General features: G+C 40.9%; 1 protein-coding gene across 3 annotated transcripts in view; it reads left to right on the top strand.

Moving 5' to 3' along the window:
- The window catches only part of asic1b (acid-sensing (proton-gated) ion channel 1b), a 164,909-nt gene that overhangs the window by 131,507 nt on the left and 14,549 nt on the right, over window positions 1-18,853 (top strand). For 2 of the 3 annotated variants that reach the window (XM_079682983.1, XM_079682981.1), the window contains 2 exons: window positions 10,737-10,887; window positions 15,949-16,076. In XM_079682983.1, the coding sequence (XP_079539109.1) occupies window positions 10,737-10,887; window positions 15,949-16,076 (279 nt within the window). Of the gene's footprint in view, window positions 1-3,082; window positions 3,882-10,736; window positions 10,888-15,948; window positions 16,077-18,853 lie in introns of those variants that run through there. The other variant, XM_079682982.1, reaches the window with a different exon arrangement.

Here is an 18,853-nt window from a genome sequence, read left to right as displayed (position 1 = left end):
AAGCTGAGGAGCTACTCGATTACAATAGCTCATTGAGCTTCTCTACATTTAAATTAAATAAACATCTTACAATGTGTGCATTTGAGAAAGTGTATCAACTTCATTTAGTGGGAATGCTGTTAACAGCATTCCAACTAACTGTTATTCTACGCACGAAAAGTTTATTATTCCACCGACTTATTTTGCCGCGCTTCTCCTCCCGCATTGAACATGGCAGAAACTCTGTTCGAACATCAAAACGTTCAGCTCGATCGGGAATCGATGGCTATTACTTTTCTCATTCATAACTTTCATAATTCCAGAGATACATCCCATAATACATCCCATTTTTAACCATTGAAGTCAATGGAGAAATTCTTTAACTTCAACAAATCTTCATGCGACTTCAACTGCTAAATGTTCAATCGTACTTTCACTCAGAAACCTCATTCTAACTTTAAGATGTTACACATCTTTCTGACATTATTCGTGTAAAACAACTTTTAAATCTGATTCTTACTTTTAGAGATATTAAACATTGTTCAGACCTTGTTTTAGAGGTTTTCTTCAGAATTTAACATTAACTAGAGTGCGTGATGTCACAACAGAGGGTAGAAAATCTTGAAATTTGCCTTCGTATATTTTTTTAAAACATCTCGTAGCTTGAAAAATGACAAATAATTAAGCAAAATAATTAAACAAAATGCCTCTTGAGGGCATGAAGTGACAACAACTTTCAACATTCCTCCATTAAACCAATTTCAGGCAGATATTTCCTCACGGTAGCAGCTTTAGTTAAACTGCCAAAAAGGCCACATTATTAACCCGAAAGTACACAAAAATTACACTTCAGATACTCAACTTCCTTGACATGCTTCACGTTTTGAAATTTTACAGATATCTGTTACGGTTCTAACACAAAACGTTCACATGTAAGAGGTTTATCTCTCATTCAGAACAATGAAGCCTTTGATCTCTGGACGCCTCGTTAGCTCAAATATAAACACCTTTGTAATGGAACACGATGATGTCATCGCTCCAACTGACATGCTTAGAGCAGCAGACTTCAGATAGCAGTTTGCTAACAGTCCAGCCGTGAAGACATCTACAGGACAGTTTTGAGATTTCTTCAAATGCCGTTGCCATGGCAAAACAATGCTCACCATGAAACACGGCTTTCTCAAAACTTCAGTGAAACTGCTCCAAACGCCCCAAAACTTCACAGGTTCGGTAAGGATGCAGCCATCAACGCATCTAAGCGTATTATGGGGTGTCATCAAATGCTGTTGCCAGGGCGACGGACCACTCGCCATGAAACATGATGTTGCTCTAAGTCCAATCAACACGGTCCAATCGTCCCCCAATCTTCACTTGTATATCACCGGTCCATGCCTCAACAGCTCTACGCCAAATCTCAGATCCATTCAAATTAATTAAAATGTTGCCGTTTTAAATGCAGTGTGTTATCCAGCCTTCACCCCATAATAGCCAAACTCATTTGAATAAGATGAGAAAAGCAACGTGCTTATTCCAAACACCCATATAGATTTGCTGTAGTTGTGCCTGAAAAGTTTTAAATGTGTAACGAGGGAATGTTCTTGGTTACAACCCGTCTTTTGGTGTGACTGATTGTCTTTTTCTGTCTAACTTTTTTGTGGTCACTATGTTCCCAGATCTCAGCAATCACCCAGGTTGCCAGACACCAGATTTCTCCTTTAAGCTAGAGAAGGGCAAGACTTGAACAATTGATTCGCTCAGCAGACCTCAATTATCCTCTCCTTCTTCTCTCACTTACAAAATGTCCTTCTCACCTCTTTTCCCTCGGTCCCCCGGTAAACTAGACTCGTACACTCGCATAAACCCACTGCGACCAGAAGAAGGAACTGAAAGAGTGAATCAGGCCTGCATGTTGTCTGGCTTTCGCTCTGGATTTGAACACTGTGATGATGAGCAACCAAGCGTGAAACACCACTTAACCAACACCCCTCTCGAGAGGAAGATGGTGTTCACAAAATGCTTCGTCAATGGTGCATTCAAGCCTGTGTTGCCTGCCTGAAACAGGTTTTCCCTCAGCCAAACAGTGGCACTACAGGGTCAAAAAAAACATGACGTCAATGTAAGGCTCTCTGGGATTATGGGATATGTCTAATGATGTGCAACATGATTTGCATTCATTTACCCAAAGCATCTTGACCCTTCTTTACTGAAACATCATCAGAGAATTGAACGTCGGAAATGTCAACCAGTGTGCAGAAACCTGAGTGCCACCAAAATGTTAGGTGCCCAGTGAGTGTTTTTCTGCACTACAATATTTAAAATGCAACTCGTGGAGCGGTAATGAAATAGACTGGAGTCTCTACAGCATTGCCCTCCATGATGCAGTGCTCAATTTTGAGGAAGAATACAAATTGTGAGCCAGAAGGGATTATCATGACTTGCCTGAATGCGAATAGTATGTGTTTGTGTGTCAATTTGTTGTGTGTGTGTGAGTGTGTGCCTAAAGGTGTGTGTGTGTGTGTGTGTGTGTGTGTGTGTGTGTGTGTGTGTGTGTGTGTGTGTGTGTGTGTGTGTGTGTGTGTGTGTGTGTGTGTGTGTGTGTGTGTGTGTGTGTGAGTGTGTGTGAGTGTGTGTGTGTGTGTGTGTGACGGTCTTGAAAAGGAAGACAAATGTTCTGTAGCTACTGAGGCCAATGATTTCATTCAGCTAACAGCACAGAGGACATTCTGAAGAAACAGAGTGTGTGTGTGTGTGTGTGTGTGTGTGTCCGTGCGTGCGTGCGTGCGTGCGTGCGTGTGTGTGTTGTATTGGGGTTGGAGGTGGGTAAGTGAGAGTCATGATTATGAAGCACACAAGGAACGTTTAATTGCATTATGAATGTATTTTTTTAACTAAGCTATATCCATTGTCTCCGGAACATTTTTTTTCTTGTAATGTTGATGAAATAATCCCCCTGGTATCCTGTTGCTGCAAAGTCGCGCACTAAATCATTCTGAAGAACCCCACGACCCCCCACCCTCCTCCTCCTCCAGCTCACCCCTTGGACAAGCCCAGGGTGCGCTGTGCGACTGACAAAGTACTCCACGAGCTGCCGCTCATTGCCCGCGAGGCGCGAGCTCGTGCGCTTTCCTCTTTCTCTCCCTCTCTGTTTCTCTTTTTTTGTTACTCTCTCTCCCCTCTCCAAAGTCTCTTCCTAACAGCAGCCATCTGAGAGCGCGAATCCGAGTTCAGTCTCATTTCACTGTGACCACACCGGGACCGATGTTCAAAGCGCGCACAAGCCTTCGTCCAAGATGTGCCAGTGCACCTCATCTGGATCCAAACCGAGACCGGGCTCCCTCGCCGAAGCCGGGAAGCTCTTCCTGAAACACACCACCCTACATGGCTTGAGGCACATCTTCCTCAGCGGCTCGTACCCGCGGAGAGTGGCTTGGCTGCTGGCTTTCCTGGCGGCTCTGGGTCTGCTCCTCACCTGGTCCTCCAACAGAGTTCGGTACCTGCTCTCCTCACCCGTGTACAGCAAGGCGCACATGGTGTACGCTAAGCGGCTGGTGTTTCCCGCGGTCACCATCTGCAACCAGAACCTGCTGCTGCCGCGGCGCATGAAGAAGACGGACATATTTAGCGCGGGGAGGTGGCTGGGACTTTTCGGTAAGAACTGGCAGGTGTCCCCCGCCGCAAGAGAGGCACTAATACCGCTGGGAGATAATGGAGGGAGCGAGGGGGACGAGTCTCCCTGGTCCCCGCTGTCTCGGATTTTGGACTTTAACCACTTTCTTCCTCCTCCGCGGGAGTCCCAGCCGTCCATGAGGCAGCTGCTGGACCGGCTGGGGCACCAGCTGGAGGAGATGCTGCTGTACTGCCGCTACCAGGGGGAGCTGTGCGGCCCGCGGAATTTCAGCACCGTGAGTGTGTCGACAAAGTTAAATTGTTTGCTCGAACTTCCCTCCCTCCACCCCTCCCAACAGGTTGATGCAGCTTTTAGAGCAGGATGCAGCTTTTTCAATTACTGTGCTGAGTCAGGAGGTGAAACGTTAGTAATTGCCTGTCAGTATCTTTTATGTGTTGCGCGGACAGATATCAACTCGCTGAGCAATTAATTTGAATTGAACACAAGCAGAAGCAGGCACCAGGCTGCACACAGATGCGTGCCTCTGCACCGATGCTTGTATGCGCCTTAGCAGATACATTACATCTCATAGGATAATCTCATAGCATATGCCATATAAATGCTGATATAATAGTGTGCATAATATTTGCATTTTAAAATGGATCACAGGATGCCATTTCTTAGTACGCATCTGTTCTTCTCTCCTTCACTCAGTTCCCCTCTGCTTGTGTGTACCATCACCCACATAAATAAACACTGCCATATTATGATCGTCAATTCCACACCAAACAATATCAAAATAAGTTTCGTTTTAGTGAAGATGCTCGAAGTGTGTTCACCATATGGTGGGAACTGGTCCCTCCATTGTCTTTCATCACTGCGGGATCAATGTTTACAATCCTATTTTCGCAAGAGAGCAATCAGCCACTGATGAAGACTTTTGATTCATTTAGCCAAGCTTTACAAAACACCCCGATACTGTGATGGAAAACAGTTAGCGCTGGCACCTCATTGGTAAACTGCTGCCCCATTGATTGCACTCCATCAACGCTTGGAGAACAATGTGAGAGCTAGCCCCCCCCCCTTCTCTCTCGCACTTCATTACCCAAATTTGTTTTCAGTTAAGTAGATTTCTCTGGTATTCGAAAAACTGTTTGATGTTAGAAATCAGATTGTTGCTGTTTGCAGCAGGCATGACTGAAAGCTGTTTTATGTTTTAAGGGAAAATGTGTTATTTACTTGCTGGCAGCCCTCCTCAGGTTCAGACTATATCCGCAAAGTATATACATCAAACAAATGCTTTTCTTTTTCTTTCATCACAAATGTCTCTGCAACGCAACTCGAACCACAAAACAAGTTATCACAGTCTAACACATTTATTCCTAATCCTACCAATATGTTAAGGAATGGTGTGAAGTATTTTAAAAGGGTGACCAAGCAACAGCAATCTATTTCAGAGATAAGCTTGATGCCGATGTCTGTGTTTTGGGGATATGTGCTTGTGCATTGATAATCAATGATGGCCTGCTTGGCCTCAGGGCTGCAGGAGCTGTCGGCATCATGAGCCAGACCAATATAATCAGTCACACTGGAGAAGTGAGGTGTGGAGGAGGGAGGGGAGTCTGTCTACATACAACAGGTCACATGATGTATTGACTTGTTTGCCAGTTCTCTCTTGAAACCTAAGTTTGGTCCACTGGCCTCATCAATCCATCCTTCCCTCCATGTGGCTGCACCATCCTTCTTTATCACCACTTTAACAACAAATACTTAATTCTCAACAGGTAGGCCTTTCCACAGACAATGATTTAACTCACGAAATCCCTCCAAAAACATGCAGCGTGCAAGCCTCAGTGACCCTTGTTCGCCCTATTGATTGACAGCTTTCCCCACCTAAAGTCTAACTTAATGGGTGGTTACCTTCTGTATTCCTTACAATCAGTGTCTTCAATATTTCCTTTTTAGTTTTGTGATTAAAATGTTAAAAGACTTCAACCTAAAACTAGAGTATGGATCAGCTACTGCCAATAGCTTTAGATTGCTGGGCTTGGGATATCAATTGTTTGCTACCTTATAATTAACTAAAAAGACATTTAAGGCAGCAGTTTTTATAACAGAATGTGTAAAGTTCTGTGGAAGTGAAGTAAGGCAAGGAAAGGCAAGGCAAGTTTATTTATATAGCACCTTTCAACACAAGGAAATTCAAAGTGCTTTACAAAAATGAAAGACATTAAGAGCATTAAGAGCATTAAGAAATAGCGCAGCGGAAACATGTTATAAAATGGCATTTAAAAACAGGATTTAAAAGCAAAGATAATTTAAAAAAAATGCAGGGGAGTGAAGGGAGTAACAGTGCAGTTTAAGGTATTAATAGTTCAATTAAAAGCAATGGCAAAAATAAAAGTCTTCCGCTTGAATTTAAAAGTAGTAAGAGTTGCAGCAGACCTGCAGGTTTCTGGGAGTTTGTTCCAGATTTTTGGAGCATAATAACTGAACGTAACCATCTTTACAGTAACCGTGAACTTAATGTATTGATAGCTTCATACCTGCCATTACACCTTCATTAAGGGGGATCACTTTCACGTTTAATGTCATTGTGTTTTATGCTTCTATGACATGTTTTTTGTTTCTCATACTGCCTGTGCTGCAGCATCCTCTTTTCACCCTCTGTCTGAAACCAGAGCCCAGTCTGCTCTGATTGGTTAGCTGGCCGGCTCTGTTGTGGTTGGTCAACTTTGATGCAGCACTACAGATTGTTAACACAACATTGACATATTGCCTATTTACAAATCCAGCAGACATAGTAAAGATTTGAATTTAAGTCCGATATATTTTGGCTCAGTTCTGCTCTCCTCTAACTCTTGAAGGAAATATTTAGCTCTTAGCCTGCTTAATATTTCGCTTCCTTCACCAGTAAGTGGCTATTTATATTTTGCATACTTGAGTGCATTGCAGAAAGTACGTTAATCAGAGTTTTTCAGCTGTACAGCTGCCTGCTTTTTCTGAAAATGATGATGAAATGCCCTAAAAGTTTAGGTTCAGAGTTCATTCCTGACCTTGGAAACAGCAGTTTACAAAACAATCTCGCCCCAAGGTCCATTTAGCAGCTTTTTTGGGATTCTCATCTGCTGAATGGCTGTGTTATGCATAGAAGCTCCACACAAAAACTGCTTAATGGACCTTGGGGTGAGATTGTATTTTAGAGAGCCTGCAGTTATGTTACATTTTTGTTGGGGCTGGCTGGATTAAAAATCTGACTCTTTGGTGTATTTTTGGCTAGATCTATTGTTTTGTTTTAGAGTGTGATATGTGAACACTCCCTCCACATACAGATGAAGTAGTCAATGCAGTAGAACAGTAAATTACCACACTTCATTATCTACCTGTTACTTGTATTCATTGATCGTAAATATACTCCATAAAGTTCAGTGATAAAATCAGTGAATCCTATGTGATGCCAAGTTGATTTAGTGCCAAGTACTACACAGACAATCTTTCTTTTGTGTCTGTTTTTGTAGCTGTCATAACACATTGCACCTTAGTGCTCAGCGCTGATCTTGAAATCAATGGAGGGGAGGGAAAGTGGTTCCCTGGCAACTTTAAGGAACAGCTTGTGCAGCATTGTCACATTGTCATGTGAAGGATGGCCGAGGGCAATCTCAACAGTCTTGAGCTGTGTGACTGAATTATTTATCATAGAGAGAGACTATGGCATTCCTACACCCTACAAGAACAAGAGAGAATGATGTCTCTCAGTGTTTTTCCTCATAGGTGGGATCGGTTTTAATATTTTATTCTTGTGTTTACAAGTTCACACAATACAGTGGTTTTCAGTTTAAGGGCAATAGGCAGTTTGAGCAATACAAAAAAGCTGCTTAGGCATCACAAATATTGGCTTATTTATTTAATTATATTATTACTTGATATAGTTCATTTAACTGTGCTGTATTACATTTAACATTGTGGTTTATCTTACTCAATAATCTTTATACTTTTCTTATCTCTGCAATTTTCAACGTTTTGTCTTGTGCACTTTTTTATTGTACTATTTTATTTCTTTATTTTATTGTATTATGCATTAATGGGGAAGCCTGGGACGGCCAAACCTAAGTTATAGCTATTTTTCACATGACAATAAAGCCTTTTATACTTCAAATATAGAAACTCACTTCTAACTCTAAATGTTTTTAAGTTTTTTTATTTAATAACAACAATGTTTTCCATAAATGTGAGTAGTCCTTCAATGCAGCTGATTGCTTCCATAATTTAAATAATTAATAATTAAATTAAAACAGTTTTCTATTGTTTTGTTTTTGTTCAAATGGGGTTTCTGCCTCTAGTTAGTCCAGAATGTATTTTAGGATTGCTTATGCTGCACAAACACCGCCAACTCCATTGATGAAGATAGACAGGCTTTGCGATCGATAAACATGAAGAATGAAGAGAGACTGAGTGCAAGCCTCAGAGCTGTAGAGCACAATGGAGAACCCGACTCCCCAAGGTCATCACCAGCACCCACCGCTGCTGCTGCTGCTGCTGCTGCTGCTGCTCTTCTCTCTATGAGCCCAGCACTATATGTTGGTTACCACAGCAACTCTGACTATAGACCTCCCCTAGTCAGTCACCACGTTAGCAACACGTACACGCAGATGGCAACGAACACACAAATACTGTATACTCGGAACATCACCATGTGGGTATGCCCATCATTCCCTCTCACAAAAGTGTGCATGCTCAGGCGCACACTACAAAACAATCACCAGCAATCGCATCGCTGTTGTCTTGATGTACAGTATATCTGCCAAATGCTTTCAGCCTCTTTTTCTGATTGTCAAACTTGTCTCGTAAAAAAATTGTCATTGTAAGCAGTAAACGGGTAAAACCAAGGAAAGAAATTGCCTTACCAAACTGCGTGGTTTTTTATTTGTTTGGGTGTCGCAGGGTCTCATGGGAAAAAACTGTGCATAGAAAAGTCTCAGAGACCGTTTTCTTCTGCAGGTTTTTCCCATTCCTATCATCAGATGTGTTGTGCAGGTTGTGCTTTGATATCATTAGATTCCCCCTGCCTTATATTTTCAAAAAAGTAATTATAAACACAACAGTGATCTGATTACGGCGGGAGGCGGCTCAAGGACTGAGATGGATTCAGGGGCATTTTATTGATGTTTGTATCACTGCACATTGGCAGGCACAGCACTCACTGTTTTGGATTCACTTCTGCCACTTGTGCACTTGAAAGGTCACTTTTATATTGGGTTCAGAACGCTTTTTATTACATTTCTCCACTTTGTGTCTTAAAAGATCCCATATTTTCGCACCCTGGGAGGCAATCCATTGCGATTCACTCTCCATTTTTTTCCCCCGCACACTTCACTGAGCAGGATTCACATTATGCTAACTTTTCTTTTGTGAGACATGGCTGCAATTTCTCAACTCTATGCATCTGGTGTTTGTGACGTTTGAGTCATTTTTCCATGATGTGCTGATGTCTGACTCATATGTCACTCCTGTAATGAACGCCTATTGATGTGTTCCCAAGGACCTCATAATGCATTCATTAGAAATATAAGAAACATTCTTCAGACGGTCCCAGCTGAAGAAAAGCCTTTTGTGCAAGCTATCTGTGTTTAGATCAAGGTATTTGTACCACTACCTCACAATGACGCCTTATCTCTAGTGAGTACAATTGTTAAGACATAGAGTGGCGGACAAATATAGGGAGACTTATATTAGTTATTACTTTCCTGCTGATATTGTACTCAACAAACCCCACCCCCACTTCCTTTTACCATTTCCTCATATGAATGTCAAAACGTGGAAGGTTAACAATAAGTTAATTGTGAGCGAGGATGCTTTGATACAGGGCTCACAATCATGTGGCTTGACAACAAAGTAGGCAGACATTTTATTTTGGATCCTGGCCATGGCTTTCAATTTCCTAATGTCTATGATTTGATTACCATCCATTAGTTCACTGGCATCGTGTCTTTGCCGATAGATCAACGTTTTCTGCTGGGCTGTAGTAGCTCTACAGCACTACTGTGCAGCTCATTCCTGATCCAATAATAAGACGAACACACTTCAGACATGTAATCCGAGGGCATAAATAGTTCAGGTTTCATGAGACGGCAGCATGTTCATTGAACTCTTAAGTTGCATCTGCAGTTTCGTGTCGCACTGTGGCGATAAAGAGAGACTGGAATTGGTTGGGCTCACTTGATCTGGTGATGCTTTGAATTCAGTTGTGAGAGAAAATGATGACACTTGGTATTTTATAAGAGCTTTAAAATGGAGTCAATTCAAAGGACAAATTCCCCAAACTCAATAGTTCTAGCTTTTTTAACAGGGAATATTTGATGGTTATATTAGTTTTCAATTGCTAAATATTTTTTGCATTAAAACCAGACACTTAAATGTCAACTTGTGCATGTATTGGTTCTGCTTTTTTGACATGTATAGGACCCAAACCTAGATTTGATGATAAATAGGACAAAAACAAAATGATAAATCTTCTGACAACTACTTTGATTTATTGATCAACCCTTTTTCATATCCCAGAGCCCATCGGGACATTTTCAAATAACTTGTTTTGTCCTCTGATAGTCTAAAAACCCATAATATTCACTTACACGCAAGCAGCTGGAACCAGTGAATGTGTGTTGTCTGTGCCTCTTGCGGTTTAATAAACTGCACACTGACTGAAATAGACTTTAGAGCTCTAATGATAATAAAAGAATCCTATCCAGAATTCCTGAAATCATTAACTTCTCTTAAATATTTAAATCTGTATCTGAAGTATCTTTTTGCAAAGTTTGATTTGATGCCAGGAGCCATTGTTGGTTTGTTTGAGGGAGTCCCTCTCTGAACAAAGTAAAACATTTTTGTTTTCATGTCATATTCACTCAAGCACATACTTTATCATGCAGCTCTGAGAGGAGTGAGGGCTCAGTGTGTCAACACTAAGACCTCTGAGGCCTGCAGCGGACAGCCTAACCAGAAAGGCTTCCTGTACTGTAGGAGCTTTCCTGCTGCTTTTAAAACAATCCCCTTCTCTGTGCTACCTTTATCTCCACAGGGTTTTTTTTCCTTATCATTTTGTTGTGACCATGTATCACCTAAACCCCTGCATTCGTCTCTTTGTGTTTTTCAGATATTCACACGCTATGGGAAGTGCTACACCTTTAATTCAGGCCAAGATGGACGACCCCTCATGGTGACGATGAAGGGTGGGATGGGTAACGGCCTGGAACTGATGTTGGATATCCAGCAGGATGAATACTTGCCTGTATGGGGAGAGACTGGTAAGTTTACCTGCAGGATACATTACATCAAACATCCTCTTCCCAGTAGGGAAAAACCTCAGCCTAAACCACAAGATTGGTGTTTATGTTTGCCCTTAAGCCAAAACTTAAAAAGAGATTCTCTTTTTCTTTATCAATTAAACACAGGAGTAGCTTTCAGCGCTGTTAGAAAAATGTCAGGGAAAGACTCTATCACAGGGATTCCTGCCCATTCTGTGAGATAGAGGCCTGACTAGGTGTTATTGATGTTTCTGTGAAACCCTAACTCCATTTAGTTTAGTGGAAGTGCATACTTCAGACCTGGACTATGAAATATTCTTTAGACTTTTATTGAACTTGATTGATGATCCCTGGAAAATACACGCTCTGATCATTTAAAAAGCGCCCTCTGTGTTCGTGGGATGTTATCGACTAATCTGTATAAAGACAGATAGATATTGATCTGAGAATGTATTTCATTGTAATATAATTGTATCCCTTGTCAGTTAGACTCAAAGTCCACATGAATCAAACAAGAGAAGCACAACCTGCCGGATTTAAAATCAATGGAGGGTACAAGCTCTTCCATTCTGGGCCGAGCCCTCATCAAGGCAGTTGAGTCTCCTCTGTGCCGCTCCGAGAGACCCTGAAACTTAGATTTTTAATGCAGCTGCATATGCTGCTGTGTGTTGGCATCAATATTTGACATGCAGTGGGCGATGAATGTAAAGAGACAGTTCAGTATGGTCACGGAAACTCTGAACATGATCATTACACATGAAGCCGAAAGCTATGACTACAATGTTCAAACATAAGGCTGCATGTATGCCAGAGCTAAATGATTTAAAGATATTAATATATAATGCTCTTTATGCAAGATCATTAAATAATGAAAGACTCCTATGTGTTTGAAAGATAACGATGCAGTAACTACAGGCATATTTTATTCCGTTTTCATAACTTTATGATTATTTATGGCTTCTTTTGCATGAGGGTTGTTTGCAGGTTTTATCATTAATGCCAAGATGGTGCAGAATGGCCATTGATTAGTCGAAAAGTAGAAAGCATTTAGCACCTGTTTGTTTAATCTGGCTGTATGCCGTGCATTGCATAATGTTCCATTTCTAACACCTGGGGCCTCATTTATCAAAGCATGCAAGCTCTGAATGTGCAGTTGGAATCCACAACTGAAGATATATGTACTTATTAAACATGTACACGCACAACTTCATACAATTACTTACATTGTAATCATGTGGATAAAAGCGTCTAACATGTAACATGTAATGTAAAGGCTCAGCATACTTAGCATACAGAATGCCAAATATGGTCAACACTTCCCTCTCAAAATCTGAGAGATTTTTTACTGTGGAGAATAGTCTTATTTCATGTTTTGTACTGTAATATTGCAAGTACTTATGACAATTGATGAAAAATGCCTACGTTTTTGTTTAAGTCTTTGCCATCCAACATTTTGGGCACACAAAGATGTTGTTTCTGCTGTTGGTCTAAATAATGTACAATCTTCATTAACATCTCCTAAGTACACTAAACAAAACTGTTTTTTTTACACTTCAATAAGACGCTTATCGAAATGTTGGGACAGGCAATGGAAGTTGGAAGAGCTTGTACCCTCCATTGATTTTAAATCCGGCAGGTTGTGCTGCTCTTGTTTGATTCATGTGGACTTTGAGTCTAACTGACAAAGGATACAATTATATTACAATGAAATAAATTCTCAGATCAATATCCATCTGTCCTTATACAGGTTAGTCGATAACATCCCACGGACACAGTGGGTGCTTTTTAAATGATCAGATCAGAGCGTGTATTTTCCAGGGATCATCAATCAAGTTCAATAAAAGTGTAAAGAATATTTCATGACAGATGAGTAACCTTTGGTCGGATAAAGTTGCAGTATGCAAAATAGAAATTGGATACAACACCTCTTTAATGTATTTTATATAACAAAGTTGCGCTGAATTCCCTTTAAACTGACTCATTAACACAAAGTATATCTGGCTCAGTTAAAACAATTAACATCCAAAACATAACTGTTAATTATAACAGATTCTTCTTCAATTAAATATTGTCAACAAATCATTGTGATCTCTTTAATGGCTCTACAGGTGCTCAGTGATGCACTCATGGGCCCTTTCTCACTTCTCTTATTTTTCATTTCCTCGCTCCTCGGTCTCGGTCTCACCGGAAGTTGATTTGTCTGCGCCATCTTGAGTAGCTTCCCAATGGCCTTGTTTTTGTCGGAGGACCGATAATGGAGGAGCTATAATCGAGGAACCACCAGACCATCCTTCGATGAAATCCTCAGACACTGGCCCCGCCCCCTTACTGTGTATCGCTCACTGATTGGACGATGCAGTGCATGCACTGATCTGATGCTTCTTGACATGAGAGCAGTTTCCCAGCGGAGTGAAGAAAATACATGAACCTCACGGGAGTCACTCCTCAGTTTATACCGTGTTTTGTTTCAATTCATGTATCATTTAGTTACAAGTATGTGATATATCTGAACAACAAAGTGGTCAAAAATCATTTTATTCATTTTTTGGAAACATTTTCATGATCGCTTTTTTCATTTTACATTTTCATTTATTATCATTTCCATTCAGTCAGTCATTAAGTGCTATTTAAAATGTTAATTTGCTACATATCCAAACAAACCAACAAACAAAGTGTGCAATCCAATGAATGTTAATCTAACTGGGTTTTGATAGATAACATATCTCTTTTTCTTCTCTCAATTATTTTATTTATTTTGTGCACTCTAATCAATATTAATCAAACTATTGTTCGTTTATACATTTTAAGAATGGCGTTTATCTTTTTTGAGAATGAGTTCTTATTTTATTTTATTTATTTGGGTCTACAACAGATGATACAAATGTTTGTGTCAGTAAATGTGTACTAACAGAGGTGGGGGTGTGTGTGGAAATAACGGGGACAGAGCTGGCTGCTGTCAGACGATCATCACAAACGGACGTCGCTTCACGTGACGCCCCGGAGGAAAGGACGTCCCATTGCTCTTAAAACTAATTTCCCTGCTTCTCGTTGTTTCCTTGCGTCTCTCCATGCTTCCCTGGTGGGAGGGACTAGACGCAGGGAAACGACGCAAGTGAGGGACACAAGGAATTCATTTAACCAAAGTGAGAAGGACCCCTGGAGAAACCGGTGAAAATGGAGGCATAATTTAAATTAACCTTGTTTACTAAATATGGAACCTATACGTCTACAATCTATCCATTATTACATCATTGAGTTTGGGTATGTTCATTTTGTGATTAGGAGCGGTGTTATATGTATTGCTCCTAAGCTTTACAAACACCTTGAATATGCATGGCAGATAACACAATTGGCCTGAGGTCTAAAAAGGTATCCACCCATGATGTCTTCATACACACTCCTATTATTCGGCGTCTCATAGGGATATTTCAGCATGCATTGTGTTAGTGTGTTTTGTATCCCACAAAAGGTTGTGAGTCTATGAGAGTTGGTCCAACACATGTAGAACACACTTTCACACATACAGGCAATTTAGAGTTGTTGCTTCACATGTGCTGTTTGACTGTGGGTAAAAAGGAGCAATCAGAGGAAACTTTAGCAGGCATGGGAGAACAGTCAAACTCGTCACATAAACATCACAGATGGGAGCATCTTTTCAACCCCCTCATGCTGTGATGCAACCGTAGCAACCACAGAGGCCCTGTCCTGATCAAAACGTTCCAGGAGAGCTCACCATGTTGAGATTAAAAAGAGGAATGCAAAGAAATGTGAGTGGGCAGGTAGGCTGATGATGTACAGTACTTTGATTAAAATATATAATTAGTTTTCCTGAGGCTTTTAACTGATGAGCTTTCAACTTTGTTGTTAAAGCCATAGCAACAGCACGTCCCCGGGTTCTAACTAACTATAAAACACTTTCTGTGTACTTGTCAGCATAGGCAGTGACAAACTTGTACAGCGTCAACTATGATCAAGTTTCTATTTCGATCTTAGGCCCAGCCTGCATATAATCGTTCTCAGCGTACAAGACTGACAGATGGCCATGACTTAAAGACGACATACGCTTTTTGCAGGCAGGAGCTTGGGCACCACTTATGTTTATTTTGCTGCTCCAAGCCTCAATCGTTAGTCTTGGCCGGCAGTAGAAGACGAAGATGGTTTTGCACCGGGTCTCAGAAGAGCAATGTGAAACAGTTAAAGTCTGTCGCTCTTTGTCGAAGCTCGTCGTCTGCTGAATTACAGCCGCATCCCCGAGCTCTTTAATTGAAAATGGTGAGAAAGCCCTAGCACTTAGAGGACGAGGGCGAGTGACAAGCGCGGGAGGAAACAGACATCCTACTTTATCCCTGAGCCAACACTCAAAGGAAATAAATCTGTTCAATCCGGGCCTGCCGACACCATGATAAGCAGTTCCAGGTCTTTGCAAATGTGATAGAAGTGGGTTAGCACAAGTATAGGCTCACCATGTCATTGTGATGTTCCCCTTATCTCAGTATCAAAGAGGCACATCTGCTTCATTTAAAACCTATACAGCAGAGTGCCGGAGCAAAGTGGGCTGTCGGCTGTATTGATTTTCCTTTTATCCTCATCATCATTTATTTATTAATTTATCCATTCACTTGCATGTTTCAGCCTGCAGTAAATAAAACTCCTGTGGGGGACGTTTTGTTATCAACCGCTCCACTTAGGAGGTCCATCTTCTTTGTCCTTTCATTCCTCATTGCAGCTATTGTTAACTCCGCAAATACCACAATGAGTCATCTCTGGAAGTCCACAGATGTAACTAATGAATAAGCAATTACTCTCTTGGAGTGCTTCTTTCTAGCTGAAATCCGACTACAAGTTAGCGATGTCTTATAATTTCCCCTGTGTTATTTTTATTGTTTTTCTAGATTTGATTCCTCGCTTGTTTTTCACTAACCGGCTGAAGCATATTCCCCCGTTGCAAAGCTTTTCTCTGTGTGATTAGTAACAACTGCTCCTGGTTGGATCACACAGGCCAATGTGTGCATACAAATCACCGTCCCTGTTGTAAATGTCCTCACCTCTTCTTGTCAACAGACGAGACGTCGTTTGAAGCAGGGATCAAGGTTCAGATCCACACACAGGACGAGCCTCCGTTTATAGACCAGCTGGGCTTCGGAGTGGCGCCAGGCTTTCAGACGTTTGTGTCCTGCCAGGAACAGCGGGTACGTGCTTAAAGCTAACTTAAATGAAAATCTGGTAACACAAGCATGTCTCAACACATTTCATCAGAGAGAATCTGTTTAGCGATATTTCATTTCATTTTGAGCACGTCAAAGAGATATTGTGCTTGCAAATCAGATAAACATTTGCACAGTCAAAAGGTTGCTAATATAAAAGGAGCTTCTCCAGCTTTCATAAAAATGACCTTTATTTCTATAGCCTTTTATTCAAACAATGTGTGCAAGTGCTAACAAGTACCTAATCAATACCCACACACACACACAAAGGCGTACATTAATTATAGCAACAAGTATTGCTTCATACCATGTAGCGCTTAGCTTCAACCTTGCTTTGTGTGGTTTTGTGAGGCAACCAAAAGTAAATTCATTTGTATTGGGACTTCTGTTATCTCAACTCCTTTTTTGTATTTGTTCAAGAAGGGACAATGCTCAATAATTAACATGAGCACTTGAGTCCATCATGTAAATGTGCCAGATTTAGCCCTAAAGGCTCAGATTCTCATCTGCAGTCCCCGGCAGGTTGATTGCATTAAAAGAGAATATACAAGAGCGCATACTGTAGGCGCAGACAGAAGCACATGCTCTCCTTATGTTTTTTATTTCGGCCTCTAAGACCACGAAAGAAATGTGGCAAATGTAGGACACTGTTTGCCAGCGCAAATTAGCACACAAGCTATTTCATTAGATTGAGTTGCTGCTTGTCAATATTAATAGACAAATGAGCAATTGTATAAATACAAAGGGAGTACTAAAGCTAGTTTAGAACATTGGGAATTCAAATGTATGGTTATTATATGCTAAATCTACATTTATATACTTGCACATAGCCATGCATTGATCGCCCTGTTTCTGTCTCGGTAGTGCTCCATTACTAGAACTACAAGGCAGGAAATTCTCACAAAAATATACTTTTCTTCTATTTCTGTGATGTTTTTTTACATCCATTGGTTAATAATGTCCCTACAGTGAACACTGTTGGTCGTACTGTGTGGAAACAAGGCATACTGTATGAGTTTAAGTGAAATGCCATAGAAAGTGAAATTAGTCGTTTTTGGTATCGACTTGAAGAAGGTCACCGAGGAAGCGAGACGGATTTGACTAGCTATTCTTAAAGAACAAATATTCTAATCTCACATTGTACGTATGTGTAAGTCAGTCAGTGTGGCTAATACTAATACAAACTATTTTCGTGTTTTATTTCTGCTTCATTGTCACATAAGCCTGCCTAGCGATGCTGGAGGTTAAGAAGAACCTCATGTTGTCACGCAGCACATCACCAAACACTTAGCATCTGACATTTCTGTCAGTATTCCAATAAGTAAATACATATTTCAATGTCAAATTCATTCTTTCTTCTGACAGCTTCAAATGCGATTGCTTTTCTGTCGCAATCTGTTACATGAATGCTTACAATCTAACGAGAAAATTGTCATGGAGATACCTTGTCCAGGGTGAACAGGCTTCTAATAATCAGTGACGTATCCTGGGATCATGGTGGGTGTTTCAGGCTTTTCAACTGCAGACATCCTGCACGGCCCAGGTGACCCTGCCACAGCTGATCAAGTCCTGGCCTGAGTCCCATTACCCCCCCCACACTCTCCTGCTCGACCCCCTTTATACTCAACCATCTGGGGGATCTTTGTGCTGCCTCGGAGGCTGATGGCTCTGCCCCTGTCTGCCCCCGTCACTCCTCTTACTGAGAGCTTTACTCCAACATCCGCAGGCAACGCAGTATCAACATCATTCGTAATGTAACAGTGAGCACAAACTGTGCAGTTAGCAAGCTTATCAGAGACCCTCTCAGGTTGTACAAATGTCAAGGCAAATGGGATGCATTGAGTGACATTTAAACTCCACTAAGAGACATTTATATGAATTTTAAATAAATTACTGAATTTGAAAAGGTGGCTTGTGCTGAAGCCACTGATATTTCTCACCCATCTATCTTCTCTTGACAGAACCTTCTGGTCCATACAAAGACTGCATGGTTCATTTTCTTCTTTCCTCCATTATAAACGTTTCCGAACATTTACTGGATAATTAAACTGATCATATAAATGTAGGTTAATGGAGAATGAAAACTTGTAATTAACTTGAGAAACCATTGTATGCTACTTTATAACTCTTCTTCACTTCATTTCAGAGGCAAACATTGTACATTCTTCTCTGCTACAGATTTAGTTAATAGTTAATTTCAGATCGTCATTTTTTATTTAGAAAAAAACATGGTGAGCAGCAGGCCATGGATGGTTTTGTAGATAAGCATGAATCAATTAATATTACGACTCGTTTGACAGATGGCCGGTTGTCAGAGCAATAAATATTGCACCAGTGGGTTTCAAAAGGAGCATTTGCTGCAAACCAGATAACAGACTGGTGGAGAACATCAAGCTTCTGGAGTGCGCCCATTAATGCCAACCTATTTATAATGTCACCATAACTCAACGTAGGGAGGATGGTCATTTCAGATTTCCTTCAATAGTTTGACCCTATGGTATTAACTCTCTAATAGTCTCAGCTGGGTTCATTTCAAAAACAGTTTGAGAAAGAAGTAGTTGAAATAATGTAAATACATATAAAAAGTAAAGATTATGGAAAAGTCTAATTTAGCCTTTAGTCTTCTTTGTGACCCTTCAGAGGTGGCCAAAGGATAGACCCTCCAGAAAAACGCGATTCTGCGATCGCAGAATTGACCGCATAATCAGCAAAATGGCGCAGATTTTTAAAAGGCCGCATATTTATCAAAAGGCCGCATAATC

This window comes from Notothenia rossii, assembly GCF_949606895.1.
Source record: "Notothenia rossii genome assembly, chromosome: 5".
Taxonomy (NCBI): domain Eukaryota; kingdom Metazoa; phylum Chordata; class Actinopteri; order Perciformes; family Nototheniidae; genus Notothenia; species Notothenia rossii.
The sequence above is the reverse complement of the archived record's forward strand: the minus strand, read 5'-3'. Positions and strand labels throughout refer to the sequence as shown.